General features: G+C 46.2%; 1 protein-coding gene across 2 annotated transcripts; it reads right to left on the bottom strand.

Moving 5' to 3' along the window:
• Window positions 1-256: 256 nt before the first annotated feature.
• LOC139576120 (kinesin-like protein kif7) lies at window positions 257-12342 on the bottom strand. 2 transcript variants are annotated; one of them, XM_071401804.1, is made up of 20 exons: window positions 12036-12342; window positions 9667-10073; window positions 8948-9148; window positions 8377-8779; window positions 7908-8255; window positions 7527-7719; window positions 6572-6715; window positions 6027-6185; window positions 5746-5894; window positions 5513-5634; window positions 5266-5400; window positions 4930-5138; window positions 4595-4792; window positions 4194-4319; window positions 3086-3259; window positions 2688-2903; window positions 2265-2471; window positions 1907-2105; window positions 1409-1570; window positions 257-1064 (listed from the first exon to the last, which is right to left on the bottom strand). In XM_071401804.1, the coding sequence occupies exons 2-20, from the start codon at window positions 9992-9994 to the stop codon at window positions 673-675; spliced, it is 4065 nt and encodes a 1354-aa protein (XP_071257905.1). In that variant the 5' UTR covers window positions 9995-10073; window positions 12036-12342; the 3' UTR covers window positions 257-672. The 2 variants fall into 2 exon arrangements, with proteins under 2 accessions (XP_071257905.1, XP_071257904.1); XM_071401803.1 differs by having other exon boundaries at window positions 3086-3262; window positions 12036-12341.
• Between the last annotated feature and the right edge of the window lie 2835 nt (window positions 12343-15177).

Consider the following 15177-nt stretch of genomic DNA (forward strand, 5'->3'; position numbering starts at 1 on the left):
TATTCTAATTCTATGACTAGCCACCCCTCGGAGCCTGGTTCCACCCTTCTAGGGAGTTTTTCCCTAGCCACTGTGCCTCTGCATTGCTTGCCCTTTGGGGTTTTAGGCTGGGTATCTGTATAGCACTGATGTAAAAAGGGCAAATGTATGGCATTATGCATTTAAGATAGCAATTTTTATAAATTATTTAGCCACCAAACCACAACTTTCAATATTTTTTATATTACGCCTTTACAACATATTAGTCAGTCAGAGATTACAGAATCAAGAATCATATTTTATTTCACATACAGAAATGGGTAGTGATGACAAACTAGCAACAGTGAAGAGCATAACCGATGATGACGTCTATGATTCTAAAAGCGGATATGAATTACACGGAGGAAAAGAAAAGTGCTTGATATAGAAAATGAAGAGCATTCTTCCAACATTTATTTATAAAACCACAAATATAGAAAAATAAGAATGGATGAATACAAAATATACTTACAGGTTATAAAACAAATACATAATCTTAACAATACGAAAACAAGAAAAAAAAAGTACATTTTGACATGTTCAATTGAACTTGATTCTGTTGCATTTTAAACAGTATCCTGCCATTAAGTCCTTTGGCTCTGCCTAAGGTCCTTTTGCATTTAAACTTGATTCTACCATGAGGTCCTTGTGCTTTTAAACAGGATTTTTCCTCACATCAATTCTGGAATTGTTTGAGATCAATGGTCCGGTGTTGAGGCTGGATCGGCGGGACTCTCTGCGTGATTTGGCAAATGGCAGAGATGTCGTCCCACTCCAAGGGCCCGTACCGGTCTGAACCACCCGGTTTACAGGCGTCTCCATGGCCACCTGCTGCTGTAGCTCCTCCATGCCGCAGGGGTCCTCGTTGGGGAGGGAGGAGCGCCTCCATGTGGCAGGGAGAGGGGTGTTGACCAGTTCCCTTATTTCCTCCCGGGACCTGGTTGGTCTCTCTGGCTCTCCTGGCCCTCCCCTACGGCTGTCGTCTGGGCCTCGGCTCAGCCTCTCCACACTGCCACTGCCTGCTGTTCTGCCCTCAAAGACTGGAACTGCAACGCAACATATAAAATAATGAATATTCACATGCCTCACAGCCCAGCACTGAACAGGACAGACTAGGAGGAATACTCAGTCACAAACACTGAATACTTATTATTCCCTGACAGATGTGCATTTTACATATGTACTTTTTTTTTAATCTGAGAGAGCAGATGTCTAAGTATTTGAGCAGATGAGGATTATTTTAGCAGAAATCAGATTGGATTGTTTTTTATACCCATACCTTCTGTTATCTTACCTACATTATGTTACATTAATGTACTTCACCCACTGACTAGAGCGCTTTGAAAAAATTACAATAGTATGTCCCTATCCAAAATGAGCCATACATTACCCCTTTCCTGGTCCATGGGTTGGCTGGTGTTGCCACACAGCTCCCTGAACCGATTGCTCAGTTCCAGGTTGGCAGCCTTGTAGTGGTTGAGCTCTTTACTGAGGTTATGGATCCAGCCTTCGTACTGCCTCTGCCTCCCCGCCAGGCCCTCGTCCATTTGCTCTGTAGGGAAGTAAACATCAGGGGGACCACAACAATACCTGAGGAACACTGCGCTGCAGATAATGGGCCTGGTGGCTGTTATCACACTGGGTGTGGGAGGATTGAATGGAGGGTATAGACATGGCAAACTTAATAGAGATAAAATATCAACAATATATATATATATATAAAATAAATATGCGTAGTTGTGCCTGTGTCTCATTTTGTTGTCTTGAGCTGGAGCAATAATGGCAAATGTGCCTAGATCTTTGTTGAAAACAAAAAATGTTGGTTATATTCTGACATGTTATGCCTAAATCCTACAGGTGTGTGTATTTATTTGTGTGTGAGGCCCACCTCGGCACTGCTGTAGCAGTAGCTGTATACTCCTCTCGTGCTCCTTCTGCTGCTGTGTGAGCCTGCGGTCCGTGTCGAGCTGTGTGCGGTCCAGAGCGTTCTCCAGCCACTGCACCAGCTGCAGCTGCTCCTCACCACGCATCTCCAGATCTGCCAGGGCCAGCTGCAGCTTACGCTCCTCCTCCCGCAGCGACACCACCTACACACACAAACAACTTACATCCCCTATCTTTCTCTCACTCCATTTCCATGCTGCTTTGAATCATAATGGAGATTTGCTGTGTACACATAGGCTATGCGGCCATGAGCAGACACAGTGAAAACCACAACAGTAGGGAAGAGGGCCACACAGACAGACCTTGTCAAAGTACTTGCAGAGCAGTGCACGGGTCTCTGAGGCAGACAGGTAGCTGAGTTTGGCCATGAGGTTCATCTCCCACTGGGAGAGCATGCTGGCAGAGGCCCTCAGCTGCCTCTGTCTCTGGGTGATGGCCTCGTTCTTATACTCTATAGCAGCGTCCAGAGCCTCGATGGCCTCGTCCAACTGGAACACAGACCGCTCCTCCTGGGGACAGAACAAAGAGAACCACAGGGGTTGAAATGGGGGGGAATACAGGCACACACACACAATATACCAAACTACAGGGGCACCGCCAGCATTGACACTCAGCGCCTAACACGCCAAACTACAGAAACTATACAAATACTACGTATGGAAAGAATCCACAGAGAAGTGTTGGGGCGGTGTTAGAAGCTTCTGTAAGCCTGTAGGGTCTCTGACCTCTGGTGAGAGCAGACTACCCTGCCGTAGTTTGTCGTCCAGCTCCACTCTCTGTTTGAGCAGTGTGTCCTTCTCCTGGCGCAGGTTGTTGATCTCCTGGCGGATCTGCTGGGAGTCCTGGGCACTGCTGCTGCGGAGCAGGCCGTTCCTCTCACTCAGCTCCCGCTCCAGAGACTCGATACGGCCCGACAGCGTCACCAGGTCCTCACTGAGGGCCTACGGGGAGAGAAGAGATATACTACAGTTGAAGGAAAGACGCTACTCGGCCGTACTAGATTTATGAATGATTTATCAAATAGAAGTACAGTAAATCATTAAATTGACAGTGAAATTAGCTTGGCAAACCACTATACCTGTAGGGCCACTGAGTGTGTGGGGCCTGTTTAATGTGTGTGTACCTGACTGGAGCGGAGTCTCTTGGTCTCCAGGCCACTGCGCTCCTGCAGCAGGGCCTCCTTCTTGGCTAGGATCTGTTCCCTCTTGGTCAGCTCTCCCTCCAGGTCCTCCAGTCCTTTCCTCTGCTCCAGAACACTTTCCATCTCCTCATCCAGCCAGCGCTTCTGCTCCTCAATCTTCTGCACACACGGGAACACATGCAGACACACTTCATTTGGATCCACAATGAAACACGGTAGTACAGTACAAAGGAACTCAATATTTCAGAAGTAACACACATTGCCCACAAAGGGGCACACATAGCAAATGTAGACACACCCCACATCTGAAGAACGTTCAATAACAAGACAAGCCATTTTGCTCATTGGAAGCTCGGAAAAGAACAAACAAACACTTTTGCCTCATAACATTGTAAATCTATAACTTACAGGCAGCTGAGAATTTTTGTTGATTGCCCATCATTCAGTGTATTGATCTATATCGCACCTATCTCCATCACACAGACTGCCAGGTCTCTTACTCTCTTCATTAAAAAGACCATGCTAAGAGACCCACTAAAACAGGCTTTCTCACAGAGTTCAGTATGGTGGCTGTGTATCACGCTGGTCCAGTGTGAGTGTCAGTGTGAGCTCTGGGACTGTCCAGGCACACCAGTTAATGACTTGAGACTCCACTCAATGTGTACTATGAGTGTGAGATATAAGACACACACAGGGGAAACTCAGCTGCATATAGTTGCTGGGGGATACGAGCCATTTTTAATCTTTCACTTTTAACAATGGAAATAAAGCCTTTGGATGTTGAAACATGCCTTTTGTCTAAATATGTAGCCAGCTGATCTCCTGGCCAGGCTAGTTTTATGTCCTTGGCTCATATATAGAGGAAACTATGTGTAAAACCACATAAAATACGTGAAAAGGCTGTAGAATTACTTTATAAATGGTGTAGAACTACTGCATAGAGGTGAATGAGCATGGTTTGTATGTAACATCTGTATAAATGCTTCTGAGATTCTATGCCTATTGTATAACTGGTGGATAAATACTTAATAAACTGTTTATATGTGCTATATAAATGCTTCATAAGCATTGTAGAAGACCCATGTCACACCAGTTGCTCCTCCAGTGATATGACAGAGCCGTTGCTGCCGCTGCGTCTCTGTCTCTGGAAGGCAGCAATCTCCTCCGTCTTTATCCTCAGGATCTTCTGCTGCTGTTCATTCTTTATCTCCAGCTCCTGGGTAGGGCGGGATGGAAAGAGGGAGGGATGGAGGGAAAAAAGGAGTATTCAGTAAAAACAGAGGGATACCAAGGTAGGCAGGCATCATATTTTATGATTCTGTCCACAGAATTTAGGCCCCAGTGGAGTGTATGGAATACGCTATGAATGCAAATTAGTCATGTGTTGATGCCATGTGATCACTGAAGACAAATGCCAATCTGTAAAAACCACAGCATTGTCCTGCTCCACTCTGTTTCTTAGCAGGTATTCTACATTCTCCAGGGCTGCACCTTGACTCTGTGCGTGCGTCGCTGCATCTCTGTCTCCAGGCGTCGTTTCTGTTGGCTCTCGTGTTGCAGACGTCTCTGCAGCTGCTCCTGCTGCTTCCTCATGCCCTGCACGCTGCGCTCCAGCTCCGAAACACGCCGCTCGCTCTGCGCAGACAGCGAGGCCAGCCGTGCAGTGTCCCTCTGACGCTGGCTCAGGACCTAATGCGCACACACACACACATATATGAACAAACCGACACAGGCAAATACAAACATCCACTATGAGCAGACACACTAACTGATGTTACGAGTGTACAGTATGCATTAGTGTAGGAGTCTGACTCAGACAGACAGACCTGTACTTTGCTCTGTGCTGCAGCTATCTTCCTGCGACACTCCTGGGCCCTGGTCCTGTCAGTGACACCGCTGGTCTCCTTCTCCTGTTTCTCCAGGTCCTGAAGCTGTCTCTGGGCCTCCTGGACCTCCTGCCTGGCCTGCTCAGCTTCCCCCTCCAGGGCAGAGATCTTACGGGTGTACTGCCTGTTCAGAGCCTGGGCGTCCTTACCTACAGTAATACACGATAACATCTGTCCCACCACTCCATGGTACATTACGTATTGTTTATGGGGAGAAAACAGGCATGTGATTGCCATCATACAGAAAGCCAGGAAGGAATGGTCTTAGGTATGTACCTGTCTTGACCAGTTCTCTGATGAGCTCCTCCTTCATGCGGATGGTGACAGACAGCTCTCTGATCTTCTGCTGGGCCTGTAGCAGGCCCCACTCTGACCCCAGCCCCACTGAGCTCTCCCCTACACTGGAGTTGGCTGCACAGAGAGAAGGGGACGCAAACACATGTTAGTGCTTCCACAGTCATAACTTAACTTTGAATTAGTTCATTTAGAATTTGATTAGGCCCCGTCCTGCTGTGGGACTCACATGGTCGCCTGGTGGAGAATTGTTCAGAGGCAGGCAGCCCAGGCAGCTGAGACAGGAGACCTCTCCCTCCAGCTGCTGATCCACCCATGATAACTCTCTTAGTCCAAGTCAGATTCACGTGTCTAAGAGATACATACAGTAGCCATCAATAACCTAGAAAGTCAATGATGCTTGGGCATTCTATAATCTGCCTGATCTCACTCTGTTTTAAATAAAGATGTGATATTCCATACTTCCGTCTGTCATGGCTCATGTTGACGTAAGTGTCCTCCTGCTCAGAGTCCTTCACCTCTCCCCCTCCCAGGTCCTCGTGGTCATGAGAAGATTGACCATAACCACACTGGATCTGGTCACCAAATGAGCTGCTCTCCAGTGGACCAACCTACAGCCAACACAGTCACACTCATAGCACACAGCGACATACACTGTGGAACACACTACTGATTAATGTTGAGACTGGAACTTCATGCCAGTTTTCATCCCACTACTAAGAGGTGCTGATCTGATGTGTTACCTGTCTGTTGGTGAGTCCGTTGTGGGAGTGGCGCGTGGAACCCTGGGGGGCGGTGTGGGGGCGTGGTGTCAGGTGTAATCCCAGCCCCGGTACACCTGGCCACGAGAGCAGACACTGCAGCTCCACTATCATGTCCTGCTGCTCCTGCAGCTTATCACTCTAGGGGAGGGGGAGAGAATATAACATTGAAACAATGAACAATGTTGATCATCTCTCAAGATGGAAATGATTATCGACAGAGACTAGTACTGAAATATAGGAGGCAAGTGAGGACAGACTAAGAAATGAGACAAAATGTATTTGCTTTTATTCTTTGATGATTAGGTTTCTTCCTAGGTTCTAGCCTTTCTAGGGAGTTTTTCCTAGCCACCGTGCTTCTACACCTGCATTGCTTGCTGTTTGGGGTTTTAGGCTGGGATTTTGTACAGCACTTTGTGACATCAGCTGATATAAGAAGGGCTTTATAAATAGATTTGATGATTACAGTGCTGTCATGTTGAACACTAAAATGCCAGTAAGAAGTCAAAATGCTGTGTAGTTCTGACCTGCTGTTTGTACTGCTCCATGGCATCCTCCAGAGCAGCCAGGAAGTCTGTGTTCTCTCTCTCCAGCTGCTGGACCTGGCCCTGGAGCTGAGCCACACTCTCCTCCCTCTCACGGCCCAACTCCTCCCCACCACTCTCTGCCTCCTGTGGGGTTCAATGACAGATACATTATGAGTCACAGAGCACAACAACACTTCCTGGATTGTTCGGTGAGATGATTGATGTCTTACCACCATAACTCCATCAGGTTGTTTGAATGTTTTTAGGATAGGATGAACTAGGGCTGGGCGACATGGCCAAAATATCACATTACAATATTTTTCTCATTTTTGAAGGTATGGTGGTATTTGACAGTATTTTATGTTTCTGAAAAATAAACATTCTAAATATGTTTTATGAGCAGTGAAACCTCTTTCTTCACATCTTCCTCTCAGAACCTTCTCTGTGTGTGCCGGGCATCATTTATCCACGAGAAAATACTTTCGACCACTAGCGTTGGGTGCACTAGTGGAGATCCGACGGATGAGCGTGGACCAGAGTGCTTAAAAGTATGCCACCATGTGCATACATATGAAAACGTTATCCATTACTCTGGCAACAACTTTACTTTGGTTAGTTACAACAACAAATTATTTTTAAGTGGTTTTATTGGGCTTCTGACATTCTGACTGCTTTAAACTCAAATCAAACTAGGAAAAAACTGACCATGAAGTAGTCCACTTTATAGAACTGTTAACTTAGCACTGTATCAACATATCGCTATAAACAGCATTGTAAAAACCCATAGCAGTATATGGGTTCATACCGGTATACCTTAAAATACGATATATTACCCAGCCCTAGGATGAACCTCTTGTTGATAAGATAAAATATTTTGTTCAACCTTTTCTTTGAATAAATAGGAGCTTTATGAATATGTAGTGAGTGATGTAGTGATTGTTAATGTGTGTATGACCTGGTTCTTGACGGCAGCCCTCCCCCTCCTCAGAGCGGAGGTGTCCTCGGTGGAGCTGCTCTCAATGCCGCTGTCAGGTCCTGAGGCAGTGGTCAGGCCGCTGCGTTCTTCCTCCACAGAACACAGCCAGTCCTTCACCCTCAGGCCTTGCTCCGCAGTCAGCGTCCCCTCACCCTGCAGCTCACACAGCAACCTGGTGATGGGTACACAGACTTACATATTCAGACAACTACTCCTGAGCTCATTAGCCAAACAACACCCACACACATCTGTCCTCACAATAAAGTGCACTTTGTTTATAAAACTGATTATATTACATCTAGTCAACTACTGAACTTATTGCCAATGATTATTAAGAAAAACAAAGCAGTTTCATCTCACCTGTATGCAGTGTCAGTGCAGGTCCTGTAGTGGGCACTCTGGGCTTGCAGTCTGATGAGCTCTCCCTCTCCGGGGCGCGACCGCTTGTCTGGGTCCGAGCGGGCGATGATACGGGTCTCTGAGCGTTGACGGTTCTCAAGGGCCCTGCGGAGCGCCCGGATCTGCTGCTCCAGCCCCTCCACACGGTCCGGCTCTCCTCGGCAGTTCACCGTGGCCCGGTTCTGGATGTTGCGGGCCCGCTTGGCGTAGTTCAGTGTGTTCAGGCTCTCGTCAAAGTCCGCAGAGGAGGGGCTGATGCATGCAATCATCAGTGTTTTGGCATTTCCTCCCAGAGAATCTTTCAAGATCCTGAATACAGATTTTAAATGTCATAAGTCAATCGGGGGGAAATTATTTGCAAAAAAAAGGAGGAGGAAAGCAATATATCCTGCACACCATTTTATGAGTACCCAAATGTTAGACTACATACCTGGTGATTTTGGAGTCCCTGTATGGTATATGGGTGCCTCTCCTCTTGGGGTCTCCCAGGGCTCCTATGACATTCCCCAGGGCCAGCAGTCCACTGTTGATCTGGATGCTCTCCTTCAGCCTCTCCCCTGTGTTTCCTGTGCGGAGGATCCTCTCCGACCCTGCCAGGTCCACAAAGTGGAACTTAGAAGAGAGGACGTGAAGCCCGGTGCCCATGGTGGGGTTACCATGGGCCCGGGAGCCGCCACGGCGCTGGTCCATGTGCACGCTGAAGATGGTGTGTGAGCGGCTGGAGTGGGGGTTCATCTGGGTGGCGCCTGTGTGTCTGGCCGTGTTGCCAGACTCCAGCAGGCTCAGCACCTCGTCCAGCCCCTCCACCTCACACTCCTTCACCCCACACAGCACTGCAGGGAAGCGCACAAACATGAGCACAGACAGAGCCATGAATAACTAACACACATGACTTTGACTACTCCCTACCCTCATGTTGAAATTTAAGATCCCTGACAACACAAAGAGATGCTTGTTTGTGATAAATATTTGTTGGAAAAACAAACAAAAATGATCCATACCAATGTTGCCCTTGTCATCCTCTCTGATGTGGATGTCCTTGCTGGCTGTCTCCACCTCCAGCAGGTCCCTGAAGTCCTCCTTGTACACCTCCAGGTAAGACACTCGGACAGAGAAGTCACTGAGGTCATTCTCATCCAGCAGCTTGAAGACCACAGCCACAGCCCTGGGGACGATGCCCTGCTCCTCATCCCTAAATGAAGCTACACACAGACACTGGGTTCATATACCCTGTATGGTATAGCCTAGTAACCTCTAAGGATAATTAAGTATGTACGTATATAAAACTATTGCCTGCAGCTTTGCACTGTTTTCATTGAAGGAACACGTACCTCTGACACACACATGCACCACAGAACTGATCTAATATAACATATACTTCATCTCACACAAACACACACGCTCTGTGTTATAACCATAACCCACCCACACAGCTTTGCCATCTCACACACCAGTATCTCAGATGGCAAGCCTGTCTGGTATGGACTGTTCCCGCAGGCTGTGGCAGCTGAATTGTAGGAAGTGCAGTTGGCTTCCAGGATGGGTGTGAACTCTCTGCATATCAGCATTTATATATCACACACCAGAAGACGTGCATCCATTCTCCGCTCCTCTACACAACAAGCTAGTACATCTCCTTTGATCGGACTCAAAAGCCATAGAACAAAAATTATTAAATGACCAAACATTGCAGGTAGCAGGGAAGAAACCAGAAACTCACAAATGTTGGCCTCTCCAATAGTGTATGTCTTGCCAGAGCCTGTCTGTCCATAGGCGAAGACAGTGGCGTTGAAGCCCTGAAAGAAGGCCTCTATGAGGGGCTGGACACACACAGCATACACCTCCTCCTGGCAGCTGTTCTCCTCAAACAGGAAGTCACAGTGGAAGTGTCGGTCGTGACCCAGAGTGACCCTGCACTGCTCAGGGTCAGCCGTCATGCAGCTCTCGTGGCTGTGCAGCAGCTCCTTGGGCAGCAGGGGGCGCACTCGAACAGCGACCTGCACCGCCATGTCCTCCGCCCTGCCATGGCCAGGCACTTTGGGAGACATTGCTGATAGCCTGGGCTAGCTGTCAGGGGTCCCTTCAGGGTTTCTGGTTTGTGAGTTCAATCATCTTAGACAGGACATCCTACACAGGCCAAAATAACCACAATCAACTAATACACTCATACAGAAAACCCCCATCAATAATCCTCATACAGAAAATATGTTAACATTCAATGTGATCCATGTTGGAAAGAAATAAGATGTGTGAAAGAAATAAAATGCTAATAGAAAGAGGCACAACAAATATATTATGTAAATAATATATTATAAACTGGGTGGTTCGAGCTCTGAAGGCTGATTGGCTGAAAACCATGGTATATCAGACCATATACCACAGGTATGACAAAACATTTATTTTTACTGCTCTAATTACATTGGTAACCAGTTTATAATAGCAATACGGTTTGTGGTATATGGCCAATATACCACGGCTAAGGGCTGTATCCAGGCTATCCGCGTTGCGGCGTCCCTGGATACAGCCTTAGCCGTGGTATATTGGCCATATACCACACCCCCTCGGACCTTATTGCTTAAATATAGGCCTAGCTCTATCGTTATATAGACAATGCCAATGAGTCCATGCTATGATGGGAACTTCATAGATGGCATTGTTATCTGGTCATAATAAAATAAGCATCTAGCAAAACAAGATGTGGATTTCTGTAACTGGCTAGTCATCTGCTAAACAGCACATCCAGTCTGAATTTGTTTTGGGGATTTGTATACATTAATTAGGAAAAGATGTCTGACGTCTCGTCCGCCAAGTAAACAAAAACTTTGATTTGGAACTCGCACAGCCTGCAGGTTAGCTTTAGCTTAGTTACACACAGGATGGCATAGCTCTGGTCCATTGCGTGTCCATTGCATACACGAACCCAATCAATGATTTGTAGAGTAGACCCAAAAGTATAAATGTTGCCAGAGAGTGCTGCCTGGATATGTTTTCCAGAGATCTGTATATAATGACGAGATGTTCATGTCTCCGCCCTAATAATGGGAGTCATTGTCACAAAGGTAGGAAGGCAGGCGACAAGTTCAGGTAAAAATTAGCCCATACATACTAACGCTTCGCATCTTCCTCTCTGACCCTTCTCTGTGTGCAGGGCATCATTTATCCTAAATAAAATACTTTCGACCACTGACGTCGGGTGCGCTTACACTAGTGGGGATCCAAAGTATGAGCGTGGACCAAAATGCTTAAAAGTACGCCACCCTGTGCGCACATAAGAACACGTTATCCATCACTCTGGCAACATCTTTACTCTGAGTTACAGCAAAGGTATATTGATGCCAGTCACTAAACAAAAGTAATTTACTGGCAAAAATAACACTCAGACTGAAGACGTTAGCAGATGACCGTTGTGGCTGCTTTGTGTGATGTATTGTTGTCTCTACCTTCTTTCCCTTTGACTTTGTGCCAATAATGTTTGTACCATATTTTGTGCTGCTACCATGCTGTGTTGTCATGTGTTGCTGCCTTGCTATGTTGTTGTCTTCGGTCTCTCTTTATGAAGTGTTGTCTCTTGTTGTGATGTGTTTTGTCCTGTATTTATGTTTTATTTTTAATCCCAGGCCCCCGTCCCGCAGGAGGCCTTTTGGTAGGCCGTCATTGTAAATAATAATTTGTTCTTAACTGACTTGTCTAGTTAAATAAATACAAAATGACCAGCCAATTCTTTGTCATCGCTCGATGGACCAGATCTAATGATAGTCTCGGTAGCTAGCTGGCTAACTAGCGAGGAAAGTAACTTTTGTTGCTAACTAACTAACTGGCTAACATTGTTTTACGAGAACAACAAAATACATACGTATACCGTAACGTTAGCTGCCAAAATAGCTAATTCGGTTGAGTATCTTCACAGAACGCCATCGTTAGCTAGCAGTATTTGGCCCAAAAAAGTTAGCTAGCTAACATTAGCTACAACGTTTTTGTTGTTGTTACACACAAATGAGTTATCCCGTACCTCTTATGCATACATAAAGCAGGAAAAAACAAATGTGTAAAATGAATATGTAAATAACATATTGCAATGTATTCACTTACTGAAAACTTTAACTTTTCATCTTCCAATCCATTAACCTCCAGCAGAGAGACTTGAGAGTTGCAGGAAAGGTGTGGGAATGTTTGGATGAAGTGATGTCATTCAGTAGACACTAGCAGATGCTCGTCCAAAGGGTTTCGACTATGTGGTAACACAGATAGAACAAATCTTTGGGTATACATCCATGACCGTAAATTACTTTTTCGTAGCAGGTTAGGATAATTAGGTTAAGGTTAGGAAAAGGGTTAGCTAAAATCCTCTACTAGCGTACTATAAAAAGTCACTTCCGTTCGTACTGTATCTATTCACAACCCGTCCAAAGTAATGTGCTGAGCGTGTTCAATTGAAACCGCTCTGGTCCAATGACTGTAATCAAATAAACTATGATTCTGAATCTTCTCCGGTTTTTTACATTTGAATAAGACAGGAGAAATAAGAGTACTCTAGCATATATGCAGTAGGTTATTTGGCAGTTTATCCTTCAATATTAAAACATGGTTAATCATAGTCTCATTATTATTATTATTATTATTGCAATATCCACATATGGTTATATTATGTTATCTGAAGTAGTCAAACCGCTTCCCTTTTTCCACATTTTGTTACATTACAACCTTATTCTAAAATGGATTAAATTAAACATGTTCCTCAATCTACACACAATACCCCATAATGATAAAGCAAAAACAGGTTATTAGAAATGTTTGCAAATGTATAAAAAATAAAAAACAGATAACTTATTTACATAAGTATTCAGACCCTTTGCTATGAGAATCGAAATTGAGCTCAGGTGTATCCTGTTTCCATTGAACATCCTTGAGATGTTTCTACAACTTAATTGGAGTCCACCCGTGGTAAATTCAATTGATTGGACATGATTTGGAAAGGCACTATAGTTCACTATAGTTTTTCTGTTGAGTTTCATAAATGATTGATACTACACAGCAAACGCCACAGTCTTTGATTTCATTCATACTTAATTTTGAAGATTCTATGAGACAGATTACTGCTTGTTCGGTCTTTGTTGGGGATGTAATGCTGTTTTCTGCAGCATTGAAGGTCCCCAAGAACACAGTGGCCTCCATCATTCTTAAATGGAAGAAGTTTGGAACCACCAAGACTCTTCCTAGAGCTGGCGGCCATGGCAAACTGTGCAATCGAGGAAGAAGGGCCTTGGTCAGGGAGGTGACCAAGAACCCGATGGTCACTCTGACAGAGATCCAGAGTTCCTCGGTGGAGATGGGAGAACCTTCCAGAAGGACAACCATCTCTGCAGCACTCCACCAATCAGGCATTTATGGTAGAGTGGCCAGACAGAAGCCACTCTTCAGTAAAAGGCACATGAAAGCCCACTTGGAGTTTCCCAAATTGCACCTAATGGACTCTGACATGAGAAACAAGATTCTCTGGTCTGATGAAACCAAGATTGAACTCCAAGCATTGCGTCTGGAGGATACCTGGCACCATCCCTACAGAGAAGCATGGTGGTGGCAGCATCATGCTGTGGGGATATTTTTCAGCGGCAGGAACTGGGAGACTAGTCAGGATCGAGGGAAAGCTGAACAGAGCAAAGTACAGAGAGATCCTTGATGAAAACCTACTCCAGAGCGCTCAGGACCTCAGACTGGGGCGAAGGTTCACCTTCCAACAGGACAACGACTCTGAATGTCCTTGACGGCCCAGCCAGAGCCCGGATTTGAACCCGATCGAACATGTCTGGAGAGACCTGAAAAAAGCTGTGCAGCGACAGAGCTTGAGAGAATCTGCAGAGAAGAATGGGAGAAACTCCCCAAATACAGGCGTGCCAAGCTTGTAGTGTCATACCCAAGAAGACTCGAGGCTGTAATCGCTGCCAAAGGTGCTTCAACAAAGTACTGAGTAAAGTGTCTGAATACTTATGTGTGTACTTATGTGTATATATACACTGCTCAAAAAAATAAAGGGAACACTAAAATAACACATCCTAGATCTGAATGAATGAAATATTCTTATTAAATACTTTTTTCTTTACATAGTTGAATGTGCTGACAACAAAATCACACAAAAATTAGCAATGGAAATCAAATTTATCAACCCATGGAGGTCTGGATTTGGAGTCACACTCAAAATTAAAGTGGAAAACCACACTACAGGCTGATCCAACTTTGATGTAATGTCCTTAAAACAAGTCAAAATGAGGCTCAGTAGTGTGTGTGGCCTCCACGTGCCTGTATGACCTCCCTACAACGCCTGGGCATGCTCCTGATGAGGTGGCGGATGGTCTCCTGAGGGATCTCCTCCCAGACCTGGACTAAAGCATCCGCCAACTCCTGGACAGTCTGTGGTGCAACGTGGCGTTGGTGGATGGAGCGAGACATGATGTCCCAGATGTGCTCAATTGGATTCAGGTCTGGGGAACGGGCGGGCCAGTCCATAGCATCAATTCCTTCCTCTTGCAGGAACTGCTGACACACTCCAGCCACATGAGGTCTAGCATTGTCTTGCATTAGGAGGAACCCAGGGCCAACCGCACCAGCATATGGTCTCACAAGGGGTTTGATGATCTCATTTCGGTACCTAATGGCAGTCAGGCTACCTCTGGCGAGCACATGGAGGGCTGTGCGGCCCCCCAAAGAAATACCACCCCACACCATGACTGACCCACCGCCAAACCGGTCATGCTGGAGGATGTTGCAGGCAGCAGAACGTTCTCCACGGCGTCTCCAGACTCTGTCACGTCTGTCACGTGCTCAGTGTGAACCTGCTTTCATCTGTGAAGAGCACAGGGCGCCAGTGGCGAATTTGCCAATCTTGGTGTTCTCTGGCAAATGCCAAACGTCCTGCACGGTGTTGGGCTGTAAGCACAACCCCCACCTGTGGACGTCGGGCCCTCATACCACCCTCATGGAGTCTGTTTCTGACCGTTTGAGCAGACACATGCACATTTGTGGCCTACTGGAGGTCATTTTGCAGGGCTCTGGCAGTGCTCCTCCTGCTCCTCCTTGCACAAAGGCGGAGGTAGTGGTCCTGCTGCTGGGTTGTTGCCCTCCTACGGCCTCCTCCACGTCTCCTGATGTACTGGCCTGTCTCCTGGTAGCGCCTCCATGCTCTGGACACTACGCTGACAGACACAGCAAACCTTCTTGCCACAGCTCGCATTGATGT

Source organism: Salvelinus alpinus, chromosome 5 (genome assembly GCF_045679555.1).
Source record: "Salvelinus alpinus chromosome 5, SLU_Salpinus.1, whole genome shotgun sequence".
Taxonomy (NCBI): domain Eukaryota; kingdom Metazoa; phylum Chordata; class Actinopteri; order Salmoniformes; family Salmonidae; genus Salvelinus; species Salvelinus alpinus.

Coding starts and splice junctions, on each gene's coding strand:
- LOC139576120 (XM_071401803.1), bottom strand. CDS start 9,994: ATGTCTCCCAAAGTGCCTGGCCATGGCAGGGCGGAGGACATGGCGGTG. Junction 4,793..4,929: donor CAGCACAGAGCAAAGTACAG/GTCTGTCTGTCT, acceptor TGTGCGCATTAG/GTCCTGAGCCAGCGTCAGAG. Junction 2,106..2,264: donor TCTGCAAGTACTTTGACAAG/GTCTGTCTGTGT, acceptor TTGTGTGTGTAG/GTGGTGTCGCTGCGGGAGGA.